The 14,461-nt window shown below is 38.8% G+C and overlaps 1 protein-coding gene across 7 annotated transcripts in view; it reads right to left on the reverse strand.

Annotated features, from left to right (window-relative positions):
• Nucleotides 1-14,461, reverse strand: part of TRIO (trio Rho guanine nucleotide exchange factor) — a 254,157-nt gene that overhangs the window by 163,787 nt on the left and 75,909 nt on the right. For 5 of the 7 annotated variants that reach the window (XM_026077921.1, XM_026077924.1, XM_026077928.1 and 2 more), the window contains exons 3-6: nt 13,230-13,344; nt 9,578-9,770; nt 8,348-8,860; nt 4,532-4,654 (exon numbers count right to left, since the gene is read on the reverse strand). In XM_026077921.1, the coding sequence (XP_025933706.1) occupies nt 4,532-4,654; nt 8,348-8,860; nt 9,578-9,770; nt 13,230-13,344 (944 nt within the window). Of the gene's footprint in view, nt 1-4,531; nt 4,655-6,172; nt 6,430-8,347; nt 8,861-9,577; nt 9,771-13,229; nt 13,345-14,461 lie in introns of those variants that run through there. The other 2 variants (XM_026077922.1, XM_026077923.1) reach the window with 2 other exon arrangements.

The raw sequence follows: 14,461 nt of genomic DNA on the forward strand, positions 1-14,461 counted from the left end.
GAATGCACAGTTCACAATCTATAGACTTGCTCCTATTTGCTGAAGTCTCAGAGGACTTGAGGGAGTCTAGAATTCACACAGGGCTTAAGCCTGTGTCAAGTGACAAGTTTGTATGATAAAAAATATATATTTAAAATAAAGGGAATCTCAGGAGTGAAAAGTATCAGTAGTAAAAAGGAGGAAAAAATTCACACTAGCTGTCAGCTAAGCTGATTTTACCTCATCTGACCTTTTTAATGTTTTCATTTGTACCAGTTCCTGTGGCTGGATTTGAGCAAGCCCTGCCAAATACTTCATCTTCGCAATGTTTAACTCTGTAAACCCAGTGAGATTCAAGTGTTGTGTCCATACTTTTAAGCTCCTCAAATTCTCATCGATGCTCATCTCTGGCATTCTTTTCAGGTGAAATTAATTATTTGACTACTACCACAATAAAGTGGTCTAGTATATGCAAACCACCTCTTCTGAGAACAGTGTTAACCAGTTTAGGAACATGCTCATAGTTGATGCAGTAACATAAGACTTCTTGGTCTAAGGCTAATAAACATGGCTTCTACTGATGGTCCTGGCAGCACCCCAAGACAAGACATAGTCAGAGCTCTTTGACAGTAGCCAGAGGTAGCTTTCTTTCTCCAAGGAAAGCTTCCTTTTGCCTAGCTCACTTTCCAACCAGTTTGACCTGGCACAGTTAAGGGGCACAGTTAAGCTTTGATGAAAGCAAAGCCATTTGATCCAGAAAGAAAAGTAGAAGAAAATACTCAAAGAGGAATTCTCCTCCTCCTCCCCCCAACTCCTATTTCAGTTGACTGCTTTTGTTTCTCTTGTGCCCCACAAGATATACGGAAAACAGCAGGAAAAAGGGGGGACAGACACAGAATCAGTCTCTCCTGCTCTTGCATACAAGACTAAAATATCCGTGATTATACTATTATGTTTTTATAGTTCAAAAACTAGGCAGATATTTTTGTATGTGTAACTCCTATGATGCCATATTTGCAAGCTTCTCCCTTAAAAGGTTCTAAAAATTTGTTTTGAGAAGTGAAATATTGGTTTAGTAACCCAAAGAGGAACTTTAAGCTAAAACTGAATATTGCTTAACTCAAATCAAGATTTGACACTAGCAATTTACTGTTGCTGAAAGTAGCTTCTTAAATGATCCTGAAAAACCAGCCTCATCTTTAAAGAGGCAAAACCTTGCGAGTTTATTTTTCCACAGTTAGAAAAGATGGGATCAACTTGCCCTGTATAGAGGTAGTCTTGATACTTGTCAATACACAGCTCCTTGATTTCAGCAATAGCAGGTCACATACCTACAGCTGAACATATGAACTATATTTCAGCCAGTGGTCTTTAAGTTGTGTCAACCTGTGTGCGTTAAGTAATGATAACCAAATACGTGTCCATTGTCAGTGTGCATCACTGCACCTAGTACCAGCTTTTCTGTAGGACAGTTTCACTGCAATGAGAACCTGTCTGTATATTATTTAGCTTTAAACTTGCTTCCATTAACTTTCATGAAACAGAACAACACAAGTCTAATATACTGAATATGCAGGATTCCTAGATGTATCACATGCTAATGAAGCTATTGCAAGTGCAGTTATGTTTCCTCCCTTGGCGTATTCTTCACCTTTGTTTTACAACATTTAGTTTAAACTTCGGACTACTTTATTCTGTAATACTGAAAATTAGACTCTAAAACTGGCAGAAAGCCTTATGAGGAAAAAGGAAATAGTCAGCAAATCCTATTTGCCTATTTTGATGCAACGGACTCTTGTTGATGACAGGAATTAAGTAGTTTTCACAGTGGTTTACATCCAGGTGGCTCATCTGAGCCTGGAAGACCAGAGTAAGATTTTGGCATCTCATTCAAGGGGCATCGCTCTTCTTCACCCACACTTGGCAGGAGCAGCTGCAGAACTGGCCCTCCTGCACCTCTCAGAAGGCCAAGCCACTGCTTGGGAAGGAAGGGGAGATGGCAGAGCCAGCTATTGACAGTGGCTAGCACCTGCTGCAAGGAGAGCATGTGCCCTGCAGCAACCACAAWGTGTTAAGAAAAGCAGCTGCAACATCAATTATCAGGGTTAAGCTGTGAGCAAGTGCAAGAGGTTGCATTTAGCTGCTTGGGCAACATTTATCATTTGAACAGCCTTTCCCCACCTAAAGTGAACCTAAGGAAACTGCCTGGAAAGTAAGATATATTAGGGTCCAATTAGGGACACAGTGAAAAGCCTTCAAAGTCTCCTGCATACAATAAACTTAATACTTAGTTGTCACTCCTTCCTCTGCCCCATGCATTTGAGTAATTTGCATGGTGGTAGAGGGACTAAAAGTTAAATTCCACCTCTAGTGTTGAGTATTCACACAGGAGATCTTAAATCAACTCTGATTACTGAAAAGTTAGACTGACAGGAACACTGAACACATAGTAGCTTGTTCAGCACAGAATGTATCTGAAGAGTGGTTAGGGAGCAGCTGAACGTGCTTGTAGGAGTTAAGACTGCCCAACTTTTYTCCACTTAAAAAAAACAACTGAAAAATAAGGTCTGCCAAAATTCAATCAGCTCAGGTCACTTTTTCATGTGACCTTCGGTCTAATTTTCCCCCCACTCTTCATGTAAGATTTCTGTCTGTTAAAATGGCAGAAAAACTGAACATTGCTCAAATCAAAACCAGTGCTCAAATCAAAACCAGGGGCTGATCATCTCAAATTTGTATTTTTCTATCTGGTGCCAAAGACCCACTTCATAGGGCCTATGCTACAGAAACACACGGGAAAATTGCAGGTTGTTTATCCCCTCTTGATATTTGGACTGCTTAATTTGCCCCAGCTGTAAGCCGCACCTTGCATGCTTCTAGAAATCATTGTACAGGCTGACAAAAACTCCTCTAATTACTACATTTAACTACTACAGGCAAAACAGATTAACAGCAGAAGACTAAGAGCAGAACAGAGCAGGAGGAATTATACAGTRCTCAAGTGCTTCCTACTCTTGCTAACATCTGAAGAGCATGGGAGTAAAAAAAGCAAACGAATTTGAAAAGAGGACAACAGTGACTATGACAGGCTGGCAGAAGCTGACCTTTAGCRTACAAGTCCAAGAATAGCCTGGCCATCCAGATTTACTAAGTTTCAAAATCCATTTCATGTCAGTGACACCTCTGGTGCCTCTGCCCTCTCCATTTTGCTCTCCTTCAACGAGCACCAGTGATGAGCACTAGCAAAGAGCTGCTCCATAAAGGAGCAACTCCCCATGCCCATGGAGTGAACCTATGTTTTCCAGACCTCACAGTCAACAAAGTTACATCCATATATGATGTTACACAACTTAATTGTAATGCTCACCAACTCTTACTTTGTTCTTCTCAAAAAGTTGATATTGATCTTTTTTCCCCCCCCCAACACCTTTAACAAAGATAGTTGAGTTGCAGAAAATCTACCTTCTTCACAGTACCTTAATTTTGGCAATATTGGACATGAGAGCTGCCTTGCTAAGTCATGGGAAGATAGTAAGAAGCATAGCCTTGTTAGTTTGCTTTGCCACGCAGTTATGTAGCCCTGATCTATAAGAACACCCTCTTACAAGAGTTGATTGTTTCAGCTGCATTTTAATTTAATTCCAATCCCTAAACTGACAAGGATGTTAATTACTAACAAGAGTGGTAATATCCCTCTTCCACTGAGCTGACCTCTAGGAACCGGATTTAGGCCCAGACTCCCAAAGTGACTTAGACACCTCCAATCCTCCTAGTGAAGAAGGACCTAGAGTGTACTTGAGAATTTAGCCTCCAAGTCCAAACAGGGCATTCATGAAACTCATAATAAGCAGCTTTCACTCACTGCTAATTACAAGCTGAATTTTTAATTGCAGCCTACTGATGGTTCATCTCAAGATCATATTTGACAAGAAAAATGTTTGTTTTAGCTCCATTCTACTATGCCAGAAATGAGAAGTGTGTCAAAAAAAAATATAAAAAATTGTTACACCAGGATTAGCTACTCATCTAGTCAGATCTATGTTTCACAGAACTTGAGAACTTTTCCTGCCTGTCACAGGAATCTCTTCTGAAGATTCTCAGAGCCAGTTCTTTCCATATACAGCTCTAAAGTCCATATTACATACAATTCCCTGAAATTAAAAAGGCTCAGAAGAGTACTCAGAAACACACAAAACTTATTTTGCCAGCCATTAGTTGTAAAACAGTAATAAGTGCCCATGTGCAGGACTTTTACTAGTAGTGTCAAACGGACACCCCAGGTTCTACAAGTTTGGACACTCACACTTTGGAAATCCTGAGGCTGTGTTGAATGCTGGCATTATTCCAAACAGTTTTGTTGCTCGATCACAATATCTCTATACTTGCTGCTTGGCTACCATTTATTTTCTTCCTTTTTTCTACATAATTTCACTGCTCAAATACAAATTTGCACTACTCATAATAGAAGGAATCTTATATGATTTATGAGTTCTACTTTAACAAAGAGCAAACACACTATGTGTCAGTGTTGTGAAATGAGGCCTATTCTTACCATACAGTTCATGGCAAAGTGGTTGTGCTGTGTCTGAAGCTCCATAGCATGGGGATGACTGGTTCCAATCTCCGTGTAGCTGTTTAGAAATAGACCTTTGTTGTGGGTGATCCAGTCAAACATCTACAAGAAAACGTTAAGAAAAAAAAATATATATATATATATATGTATATATATATATATATATATAAAAATAATTTGCTGCAGAAGAAATCATTGACAAGTAACAAGAGATTTTTGTCAGTACACAGAAGACAGAGTCTAAAGCCACGAAAATTAACACTGCTGCTCTTTCCATTCTAAAGTTACTGTATATTTTAGCCAACTCATAGTTTTGAGCTGAAATCTGATTTTTTGGACTCAGCAGCTGAGGCTGTTAAACCTTGACCAAAGATGTTTATCTCAACAAGCTACAAGTCAACTTCATTACTACAAAAAACTCATAGCAAACAGACGTGGGGCATGAGCCTGAGTTACCAAGCTTATAGGTTCTCAGCAGCTTTGTAATTTCAAATGAAAATGGCAACTCATGGAAATTAAATATAAATTCATACTTGCTGATGAAGTAGTTTAGTAACAAGTTTATATTTTTAGTCATAAGTTCATGTCAAAGTTGCAAATAAATTTTCTATTGCTAAGCAAATCAAAAAGATTACACTTGAGCACAGCATTACTGATTACCTTTTCCAACACAAATTTAAGGATAATTTTTAAATATGTGAAAAAAATAAAGTACTTCTATATTCAACAAATTTTAGAAAAGATCTCCTCTGAAAATGATCATCAATGCAGCTATTTAGCTAGGATGTTAACAGTGCCACTGGAAGACAAAGTTTACAAAGATCAAGCAATACAGCAAGAGACCAAGTTAATCCCTCCCCCTGGCCTTGCTCTTGAAATCTTACTCAAATCTCAGCTCAAAAGACCCATCTACTCTCTAGATAGGCTATAAAAGATGGTTCAAGAAAAAAAAAAAGTAGCAATGAGTAGTCAGTACTCATCTAAAAGATCTTTTAAAATACTCTAGTTAACAGAGCAATACTATCAAATCCAATATTCCACACAGATACATGACAAACAATTATAATTGGAAAACACTAAGGTAAGGGCTGGGAATAAAAATGTGCAAGAGCTTAGGCACCTGAGACAACTGACCACATACTCCTAAAATTTTCATTTTCCTATCTAGACTACACTGAAGATGTATCAGAACATTATTCAAAAATAGACACCGTCCCCACCTGTGACCACACAGGTCTTTTCACTAGGTATTTTGACTTTGGAGTGTTACAACAACAATTGTGGATATACTGTGGTCACACTGTTATTTGACTGGACCAGAAAGGACCTAAGTTACTTTGAAGTAGCTGAAAAAACAGAAGAACTATATTGAAAAATATAATTAGAAAACTTGGTCCCTGTTCAGTCCTGTTCACATAATGCGTACCTTGACTTTTTAAAGTGAAGTCATTCAGCCACACTGTCCCCAGCTTCCATTCCCTCTTTAAAGGGGTATCTTTCTCAGTGGGTTACAGTTTTACCATCCCTCTCTTGATTTGAATTTTTTGTGCTTACTGTTAACTGGCACGATTACAGTATGAGTGTGAATCTGAATAAACTCAAAATGGGCAGGTTACTAACCTATAATTTGACCACTTCTTAGAATCCCAGAATAATTTGGAAATGACCCTTGGAGACCATCTTGTCCAAACCCATCTCAAGGCAGGCCTAGCTTCAAAGTTCGATCATGTAGCCCAGGGTCTTGTCCAGTCACATTTTCAGTATCTCAATGGATACCACAGCCTCTCTGGGCCACCTTTCTCCAGTGGTTAATCACCTTTGTTGTGAACTTTTCCCCCCCTTATATCCAGCTGGAATTTCTTTTGCCTCTGGTCTTTTGGCTGCGCACCTCTGAGATAAGCCTGGCTCTGTCTTCTTTGTAATTCCCCTACAGACAACTGAAGAAAGCAATCATACCCCCCACACACTCCCCTTCTAGCCTTCTCTTCTCCCAAACTAGCTCAGATTTCTTGTGCAAGGACTTGCACAAGTCCTCCAAAAGAACATATTTATTCCTCTTCATCCAAAAAGCTCTGTTTTTCCAACTAAGATCCAGCAGTTTTCTRTACTCAAATAAACCATACAGACATAAACTGATAAAGGAGTCCTGAGCTATGAAATCTTATCTGACATAAGCAGTGAAATAAGGGCTGCAAGTAGAGGCCTTAATCCAAAAGTGAGTTAGGATACTACATAACCCTTCTTTTGAATCTTTATACACACTTCAGCCAATAGAAAAAGTCTCAAGTGTGCTAGTGTAGTCAATTCCATTTGGAGGTGCCTAACATTTCCCTCTATTTTGAAAGAAAGCTGCATGAATTTAACATAGATTTTTTTTTCCTGGAGTCAGGAGCCTAGAAAACACAGATCTAGGCATACGCAAGCAGAGGGCAGGACAGAGCTCAATTCCACTGGCACAAGTATTTGACAAGGAGCTTCTTAAAGCCCAAACTATTTACACAACTTTTAGATGAGTAAATGAAGAACATATCTTTAAGTACTTAATGTGAACATCATCAAAATACAAATATTTTCTTCACACTGCAATTAAGCAAGTTGCTGAAAAGTTGCTATAAAGCATTTTGAGCCTGAAAGAACAACACTAGACCATCAGCTTGTTTTTTTCCTAGATAATTTTATAACTCTAAATTGACTTTACCAGATTTTTTCAACTCTTTACCTGCTCCTACTATTTTCAACTATACCATTCAGCAAACACTTACTTAGAATATATTGAAGTTTCTTCTTCTTTAAGCACAGCAGGAAACATTAAAAAGAGAGTAGTGTTAAAAAAGTCCCTGAGCTGAAGTGATCAGGGGATGGGAAAGTACAGGGGAAGAGAAGGGAGAAGGAAGGAGAACTATATGTTGCTCGCCCATTTTTACTCTTCTCCAAGGCATCTGCTTATGACCACTGCTGGAGAGCGGGGTACTGGTCTCACCCCATTCAGGCATTCTTATGTTAAATATTTTTACAAATCTGGCAAAGGCCATACTTGCCACTAGACTTAGTCAGTCTAGTTACTGCTTCTCCCCGGGAAAAAACTCCCCATCTTCCTTTAAAACTGCACACAAGTTAATAATAAGCGATTGCAAAACCTTTCTATGTAAAGATAGATTTTTATCTGAGCTCATCTAACAGTGCACTGCTAACTATGGTGGTTCTTCACATTTCATGACCATCAAGGGCGTTTCTAATTTGACAGGATTTGTTAACCTGAAACATTGAGATTGGTCAGTCCCCTATTAATGACATGCGCGTGTCAAAAAAGATGCACCAGTTTAGCCTCGGACTCTAAACCCCGTGTCATTGAAGCAGTTCCCCACATCAGCCTCTTCAGACTCTGTCAACTGCCTGTCACTCAAATCCCAAGGGTCACCCTGGAGGGAGATGGATGCAGTCCTTAGTCATCTGTACTTAAAGCATACAGCATTCATCTTCATTTGATTCCCGCCAAAGCACCTGTCTGGAACAAAAACTTATTAAAGCAGAAGCTTTAAAGCCACTACAACTTTAAAGTTTCCTAAATGAGAGTAAACTCTGTTCTTTACAGTTTAGAATTTCTACCACAGCCCCTCAATTCCAGAAGTTTAAGAGTCACTAAAGAAATCCTTTACTTCTCATTAAAAGGGTAGTGATTAACTCTAAAGACAAAAATTATTATTTGTAGTTTTCCTCAGTGCTCCTTTCAAGTCAGTCAAGCTTTGTGCCTGTAAAGGACAGCACCCATTCATTCTCCACTCGCCAGGCCCTTACCTTTTCAGCATCCTGCTCAAACAGCCTGAGCTGAAAACATTGGTCCAATTTCAATTTCCGCACATGCCACATCTGATGCAGATGCTGCCGTGTTGAATGCAGCCTGTCCAGCATGGTGGATACTTTGGGTAAAAGGTTCTGTAAGTCTGCGTTCCCTGACCCAGAGTTCTTTTTGGGAAAGCTGTCACTGCTCTGTATTCGCTGGAGCAGCTTCTGTCCTTCCACATCAAGGTCCTCAATAGGCGCCTTAATGACTTTCTTTTTTAATTGCGAATGCTCCTCTATCATATTGCGAGCGCCTTCCAGGTCCTGAGGCATTTCCTTTTTTGACAATATATCTTGCAGTTCCTCCAGTCTGGACAGCATATGTGTTGCATTGCTAATGTAGTCCTCAAAGGCAACTCTGATTTCTATCCATTCCTCATGGTTGTACTCCAAACAGCCATCAAATTCTGGGGTTAGTTGAGAAGGGTCAACTACTTTGGTAAGGCCTTCCAGAGACACCATATTTGTCTAGAAAACAAACAAACAAAGACAAAATACTGCTGCTACTGCAAAGAATTTGAAATTTTCTTTCAAGTTTTTATTTCTGTGTATTTAGGAGTAGATCATTTTGCTTACAAAGTACATGTGATTTAACTTTCTCATACATTTCAAACATCAATTCTGATCAGCCTTCTGACTTGCAGTTATTTCCCCAAATGAGAGAAACATCTTACTCCCAGCAACCTTTTAAATCTTACTACCACTTGTGTTTCTCTCTTACCTCACCACACTTAAGGAGAAAATAGCAACTGCTCTTTCAGCTACTATTTTGATTAAGTTTTGACTAACATATTGTAGAGCAGGAAGAAAACAGCAAGGTTTAATTGGCTACTTTCCTCCGCATGGGACACTCATGATAGCACCATTCCCACAACACAGACTAAGTGAAAATATAGATAGACCTTAACTTTCCTTTTTTTTTGGGGGGGGGGGGGGGGAAGGGTACTAAAAAGCCCCTAATTCTTCCTTTTTCATCTTCAGAAAAAGCATGTACATAATGACGTGCACAACCATCTAACCCAAGTATATGAAGGAAACCCCATCCCCTGTAGTACCACCGGCCTTATCTATCCCTCCTATCATCCAGGAGCATAATTAGTCTGAGACTATCCAAGATGCTGATCTGTAGCAAGCACACTGAAACCATCAAATAAATATAAATTAGTATACTATAAGGGAAATTACCTCAAATTCAAACTTAGAGCTGCCAAAGTTAGTCCTCTGTTTCTGCCAGAAGTTGTCTGGCTTGATTATCAGTGCAACATGAATACAACAGGGAAAGGATTCCTGTAAAATCTTCAGCAGAGGCTTTATGGAGTCCCATTTTGACCCACGCATATCTACAATGACGGTGAATCCTCGTTTACATACCTCCTCACTGCAGAGGAAGGGAGAAAAAGGTTATCAAGCATGCGTTACAAATTCAAATACAGACCACACTCGTACCACACTGCTCAATGAATGGGGTCTCCCCAGCTACCAATCACACCCTGGAGCCTCATTGATGACTAGCTGGTACATACAACAGCTCTGATGAAGGCAATGCAAAACCTCTCATGAAGCTTGCTCCCATGCTCCCATTCCCCTGCCAAACTCTGTGTGGGTGATAACTTCAAACCAGTGGCGGACTCGCTGATCCACTTTCATCACCTCTTATTTTCACTGTTTACATTCACATTTCCTCTTTGAATCCTGTTTTTCTGTCACCTTACGCATATATTAAACAAAATTTATTGAAGCAGCAATATGTAATTCATTTACAAATGATCCTCTAGAAAACACATACACTCTACTGATGACAATATTCATACTTTTCAAATGGTTGAGGGGATGCTCTAACAGACAGAAGTCTGCAGGCTGTTATTACCTACTCCTTTCACATCCTTTTAAACTGTCTTGAATCTTGTCCCTTGTTATCTGAGAGCTATCAAGAGTGTGAGTCCACAGAGGGAAAAAAACCTGTATCAACAATTACTTCAATAATGAGCTCAATTTGTGGATAGTTAATGGATAATAGATAAGTGTTTTATGACTGCTGAAGAAAACCACATTAACCTGTTTCTACAAAATTTGAATTCAATTCTGTTGTCCAGAAGAAGACAGCCCTTATACTACTTATTCCTGGTAATACTTCTAAGTGTGGCAGATTTCTTTCTTTTTTTTTCTTTCATCAATACCTTTTGCATACCTAACGCTCACTGCTGGTTTAAAAAGAAAAATTACTACATGACTTTGCTGACATGGAAAGGGAAAATATTTCAAAACCAACAAGTCATATATAATGGACTATCAAAAGGGACCAAATGTCTCGTTTGGGTACATGAGTCACTTTCAGGGATGTGACTAAGGTAAATGCAATTCTGGAGTTTATGTGGTGAGGTTTTTAGAGTGTCCAGAAAGTAGGGAAGCTTCACTGGCATACTTCAAACAGTCATATTGCCTCATAATAGAAAGATGAATTGTAACTGAAGCAGGAGGCTCCCAGAAGGAATGGGAATGCAGTTTTCTTAGAAGAGTTTTTAAGAGTTGTTGTTTTTTTTTTTTTAAAAAAAAAGCAGTTTAAAAAAAGGAGTTTATAAAGATAAAAGTTGGTCTGTCCAACCTGCCCACAGGAATGCCACAAAGGAAATATCACTCTACCTAAAAAGCATTAAAGTGCATTTAAACTGCAGGGCAATGGTAACAGAAAAATATATTAAGATTGACTAGTTCAGAATACACGTAGGCTACAACTCACAATGTTTCTGACAACGGCAAAGGAGTTTTCTAACAGCCTCCCAAGAGAGGACAAGAACAACTATTGTTTTAAAGGTAAGACGCATCAATTATTGAAAGGCTACATGACTTTCAGGAGTCTTTACAACATGGTGTTATTGCACAAGTGCTGCTCACTGCCTGTCCGTAACCCAGCACACAATCTGGATGTTAAGTGAGGAGGAGTGCTTGACACTAATTCAACTGAGGCATACATCTAGTCATCTCCTGGGATGGACAAAACACCCTTCATCAGGTGATACAATGCATGTGTCTCCTCTTGCCACATGGTCCCATCATCTGACAAAAGATGAACCCCTTTTGGCTAAAGATCACAAAAAATTATTCCAGGAAGCTTTGGTCAGCCAAGATTGCATGTCAGGCAAACCTGAACTACACTAGTGTCTTGTCCAGTCAATGTTCATGACTTAAAACTTAGCTATATTTTTTAATCAGATAAATTTTTAATTTAGTAAAATTGTGAGACTGGATCTACCTTAAGTGTTTTGATATCTTGACAAAGAACTGATACCTCTGAATTGTCAGCTGTGTGGAATAGCAGTATGCAAAAGCTATTGACAGACCAGCTGTTTGGGGCTACTTGTACCAAATGGGACTTCTTAATTAAGCAAAGTTGCTAAGACCAGTTTCTAAAACATGACTTATAAGAAAATATGTCCAAGAAGTCTAGCCTTCAATAAAGCTCTCTTTGTTCTCAAAATTTCACCATGCTTGCAGAGATTTTATGCAAACCTGCACCAACTTGTTTTTATTTTAAATCTATCAGTGTTAAACTAACACACACCTTTTGCCACAAAACCACTGTATTTTGCCAGACATCTCTATAAAACACTCTTGGGCATATTTTGATGTGCATGGTTTATCTATTAACAACTTCTCTAGTAACTTGATGCTTCAGAGAACTAGGATACATCTCAAAGGTTCAAATGTGAAGTCAAATGATTTCAGGGATAAAATCTCAAGATTTGGTCCCCTCCTCCCTTGCCTAACTCCTCCCCCCCCCAAAAAAMCCCCCCACAGGTTAACTGAAAAAAATAATACAAAGCACTCTTACACTTAAAGGTGAAATAAAGACTAGAATAATTACCAAAACTTGCTGCTAAGAGAGGTCATACACACTCTCAACTACATGTCATGAAGTTATTTTTGTGAAAGCACTTTTGTCAATCTGAAAAGACATCTGAGCACATCAGACACAAAGAAGAGTGCCTAAAAATTAATACATTATAGAAATATGGAAGACACTGCATCCAGGGATGCTGTCCAAAGGATTTTCCAGCTATAATGATGACTGCCTCTTGAGTCCTAGGCACACATACTCAAGCATAATAAGAACTGCTCCAGTCTGCACCAGATGTGGGCACAGAGACAGACCTAAAATCAGGGACTTACAATCATTTTTTGCCCCCAGTTAAGTCAGTATGAGTAACAAAGTTCAATGGGAACAAACTTTATAAATATACATACATACACACACACACACACACTAGATTTGATTTTTGTTGATTTGTTGAAATAGAACACTGATTCATAGTTTAATTTGTTGATAATACAACAATATCACAGCTCTCTCTACAGGTTTGAGAGCTGTACAAGCAATTTTATTTATATTTCTCCTGGTTATTCCTGTGCTCTACCAGGACATGATAGCTCATCTGACACGAATAACAGTTAGGAGTGTTGTGCTGACCTCAATCCACCCAAGGAATACTGCGAATGATGACCACGATCTTTCTAATTATTGATGTACTGAGAGCCTTTGAGTTGTGTTTGCAACCTTCAACACAGTGAGAGCAATGTGACATAGCAGTGCTGTTCCCAGGACATAATCCACCTCTAGCTAAAGCACACCAACCAGTCTGCCAACAGTCTCCCTTCTACAGGGCAGAGCGATTATTTAGGTCTTTTCCAAAAAGCAGCTTAAAAACAGTAACTCACAGAACTTGGCATGAATTTGCTTATTTTCTTAACCCACTCAATGCTCTAGCTTGTGGGTGTACTGCAACACACTCCACTTAATTTACTGTATAGCTTTAGAGCTTATCAAGTGACCATCACTTACCTAGGAATACAAGCTAGGTATGAAATAAGTCTCCTAAGGTCGTCTTGCCGTATTCTATCATGATTACTACGAGCTGGAAACGTTAGAATAGGACCTCCACGCTTATCTCTGCCACCTGAAAAATTAAACATGTTAAAAAGCCACAGCATAACACAGCTCTAGTTTGCAAAACTAGTGTTCAGAATGCTTTTGGAAAACCACGTCCTATGCTGTTGTTCAAGTTAAACACCAACACTGTCATTTAGAGACCAGCTTAAAATTGAATTTCAGAAGTATCAATCAGCAAGCGGTCACAATTCCTACAATGAGAAAGTATCTGTCAAAAAATTTGAAATAAAGAATAACTATAGCATTACACTTTTAAACATTCAAGTTTGACCAGCAGTGTGACTTATCTCTAGTAATGGTGCTTCCTCATGTACTTAATTTTTGAATCAACAATTGTACAGATTAGATTTAATCACAGAGTTATGCTACTTTGTAGGCAAGTATTTAGAGGGTACTCTGAGCATTAGCTTAATTACTAGCTAGTAATTAGCTAGCTACTACTAGCTGTTACTAGCTACTAGTAAAGGTGTATAGTATTTTACACCCAATGGATGTATTAGACGAGTAAGTGGGCACTGTCAAAGACTTTAGTTTACATTTTTAACCTGATTTGATATGAGGACTCCAGATTATCATTTTATAGCTTCTAACTTTATCAGCAATGGAAAACAAGGGAAGTCTGAATCCATTCAATATGTAAGATGGTAGATGTGATTTTGAGYCATTCTGCTTAAATGTATTTATTTGTTAAATTGCACAAAACTTGAGACGTAGATGTAGTTGAGAATTAAAATGCAATTCTATACCAAATCACTTGCTAGCGACAGCAAAATGTTACTGTGGGAGCTTCCTATTATATTCAGATCAGTAGGCTGTCTTAATCAACACTTGTATAATAGCTTTAAGATTTGGCACAAACTCCTGCAAGCTAAATTTCACAAATATATCTTCCAGCACAGATGTGTAGACTGTTTTCTCCCCTATCCCATGGAAACCCAGAGAAGCGCTATTCTGCTTTCTGAATTATACCTCATTGTAAATCAGTTTCTCATTGTAAAGCCAYGTTAGCAGGGGCCAAATGACCTCAGAAAGCAAAAGCAGCTTCAGATTCCTGTCAAGGCCAGAAACCTAAACAGAAAAAGTTCATTTCTTATTTTCCATGATCCTCTTCAATGGGACAAGAG

Source organism: Apteryx rowi, unplaced genomic scaffold, assembly GCF_003343035.1.
Source record: "Apteryx rowi isolate R43461 unplaced genomic scaffold, aptRow1 scaffold_469, whole genome shotgun sequence".
NCBI classification, from domain to species: Eukaryota; Metazoa; Chordata; class Aves; order Apterygiformes; family Apterygidae; genus Apteryx; species Apteryx rowi.